Source organism: Cricetulus griseus, chromosome 6 (genome assembly GCF_003668045.3).
Source record: "Cricetulus griseus strain 17A/GY chromosome 6, alternate assembly CriGri-PICRH-1.0, whole genome shotgun sequence".
Classification (NCBI taxonomy): Eukaryota; Metazoa; Chordata; class Mammalia; order Rodentia; family Cricetidae; genus Cricetulus; species Cricetulus griseus.
Window position 1 is genome coordinate 65891143 of NC_048599.1, and position 3017 is coordinate 65894159.

A 3017-nucleotide genomic window follows, 5' to 3' on the forward strand; every position below is an offset into this window, starting at 1 on the left:
AACTATCTCAATCATATCAATACCAACAATAGTTTGATAATAAATTAAGTCATTTTCTAAGAAAAAAAAAAGTTCAATAATCCAGCATCTTGCTCTGTATACATTTCATATTCTGTGGCACTTGAATGATGAACAGAATACCTCTCCTATTTTATTAGCAATTTCCCAAATGGAAAAGAAAATCATACAAAGTGTGATGAGTGGTGCTGACCTGTTTATGTCTCTTCCAGATCCAGGTCAAGAAGAGGGGAGGCAGAACAGAGAGCAGCTCCAAACCTCAGACCAAATCCGAATGTAACTTTCTGAACCAGGATGGAGGGGGAATCTTACCACAATGAAACCACGGTCAACGGCACCCCAGTAAATCACCAGGCTTTGGAACGCCATGGGCTGTGGGAAGTCATCACTATTGCAGCTGTAACAGCTGTGGTCAGCATGATGACCATTGTGGGCAATGTCTTGGTCATGATCTCTTTCAAAGTCAACAGTCAGCTCAAGACAGTTAACAACTATTACCTGCTCAGTTTGGCTTGTGCAGACCTCATCATCGGCATCTTCTCCATGAACCTGTACACGACTTACATCCTCATGGGTCGCTGGGTTCTAGGGAGTCTGGCTTGTGACCTTTGGCTTGCACTGGACTATGTCGCCAGCAACGCTTCTGTCATGAACCTTCTGGTCATTAGCTTTGACCGTTACTTTTCCATCACAAGACCACTGACATACCGGGCCAAGCGTACCCCAAAGAGGGCTGGCATTATGATCGGCTTGGCCTGGCTGATCTCCTTCCTCCTCTGGGCACCAGCAATCCTCTGCTGGCAGTACTTGGTTGGGAAGCGGACAGTACCACCCGATGAGTGCCAGATCCAATTCCTCTCCGAGCCCACCATCACTTTCGGCACTGCCATTGCTGCCTTCTACATCCCTGTCTCCGTCATGACCATACTCTACTGCCGGATCTACCGGGAAACAGAGAAGAGAACCAAGGACCTGGCTGACCTCCAAGGTTCCGATTCTGTGGCAGAAGCCAAGAAAAGAAAGCCAGCTCACAGGACCCTGCTCAGATCTTTCTTCAGCTGCCCTAGACCCAGCCTGGCCCAGAGGGAAAGGAATCAGGCCTCCTGGTCATCCTCCCGCAGAAGAACCTCAACAACGGGAAAGCCAACCCAGGCCACTGGCCTAAGTGCTGACTGGGACAAGGCTGAGCAGGTTACTACCTGCAGCAGCTACCCCTCCTCAGAGGATGAGACCAAGTCCAGCACTGACCCTGTCTTCCAAGTGGTCTACAAGAACCAGGCAAAGGAAAGCCCAAGGAAGGAATTGAGTACCGAAGAGACAAAGGAAACTTTTGTGAGCGGGCAGACTGAAAACCATGACTATGACACTCCCAAATACTTCCTGTCCCCGGCTGCTGCTCACAGACTCAAGAGTCAGAAGTGTGTTGCCTATAAGTTTCGGTTGGTGGTAAAAGCTGACGGGACCCAGGAAACTAACAATGGCTGTCGCAAGGTGAAAATCATGCCCTGTACCTTCCCGGTGTCCAAAGACGCTTCAGCAAAAGGCCTGGCTCCCAACCTCAGCCATCAAATGACCAAACGAAAGAGAATGGTCCTAGTCAAAGAGAGGAAAGCAGCCCAGACCTTGAGTGCCATTCTCCTGGCCTTCATTATCACATGGACCCCATACAACATCATGGTCCTGGTTTCCACCTTCTGTGACAAGTGTGTCCCTGTCACCTTGTGGCACTTGGGTTACTGGTTGTGCTATGTCAACAGCACCATCAACCCCATCTGCTATGCTCTCTGCAACAGAACCTTTAGGAAGACCTTTAAGACGCTGCTCCTCTGCCAGTGGAAAAAGAAAAAAGTGGAAGAGAAATTGTATTGGCAAGGGAACAGCAAGCTACCCTGAATAGTCAGCAACGCCCCTCGAAGGAATAATGACCACAGTCTGGTTTGCTTTTTTTGAAGAACATCATCGGCCATTCTGAGTCCCCAAAGACTTGCCAAGGCTCAAGGTCTCTTATCAAATGAGTCATACACATAGCAACGTCTGCCATGTGAAGTGAATCTTGGCTATTACCAAGGCCACCTGATGCCACTAGAGTTTGCTGGTGAAGCAGAAAGGCAGACTCGGGGCCCTTCTTTGGAAGTACACTTGAGTCATTGTGAACAATGACTTTAGGAACTGATCTGTGAAGGATTGCTAAGGACCAGATGGAAATCTTCCCCTGTGGCATTCTGTCGTAGAGTATTGTGCAATATGTATGTGTCTATCTGAAACTGTCTTATACCAGTGAGAATCGGGAGAATGCAAGCCACTGTCACCTCTGGATAAGAGTGATATTCCACTGGCTTCTAAGAATATCACTCTTTGTAATTTAATCAGCATTTATTATGCAGCTATCACATGCTTTGCTTTGTACTGCAGCATGTTTTTCTGTTCATATGCAGAATGATGCTTTTACTCTCCCTGTGAAACCATGATGATTCCCACAGACCATCAGTCTCTCAGAATCCTGAGTCAAGAAGGATGATGACATTGGCACACTTTGAACACTTGGTTTCATACAGGGGCTTTTATTCTGCTACTAATGATGATCAAGTTTCCATACCATAACAAGTTTGTGTTTTACCAATGAGGTAAATATTTCTCTAAACTAATATTGTATGTCCTTTTTGGTGCCCATTTGGAGTCTTTAATAAATATGCTGTGTTCTCAGGAGAAATTGATTGTATATCAGCCCTGTCCAGTAAGGCTCCTCTCCAGGATAGTGAATGCTGGGTCTTTTATGCTGTTTTCAGGGGAACTGCTTTCTAATCTCCTCTCAAGACAAGTCAGACATAAAACATGAAAAACAAATATGATTCCTTACATGCTTTCAAAATTCCTTAAGAGTCTTTGAAGTTCTCAATCCCCCTCATCCAGACCCGTAACTCACACCCAGACATGTGCAGATCACTGTCCTGTGCTGGGAAAGAACTGCTATTTGGGCAAACAGAGGGGAATGTTCTTGT

The 3017-nt window shown here is 46.4% G+C and overlaps 1 protein-coding gene across 1 annotated transcript; it reads left to right on the forward strand.

The window, feature by feature from the left end:
- Positions 1 to 312: 312 nt before the first annotated feature.
- Chrm5 (cholinergic receptor muscarinic 5) lies at positions 313 to 1911 on the forward strand. The gene has a single exon (XM_027420994.2). The coding sequence runs from the start codon at positions 313 to 315 to the stop codon at positions 1909 to 1911; it is 1599 nt and encodes a 532-aa protein (XP_027276795.1).
- Positions 1912 to 3017: the final 1106 nt, after the last annotated feature.

Excerpts from the sequence above, each read along its gene's own strand:
- Chrm5 (XM_027420994.2), top strand. The coding sequence starts at position 313 with ATGGAGGGGGAATCTTACCACAATGAAACCACGGTCAACGGCACCCCA.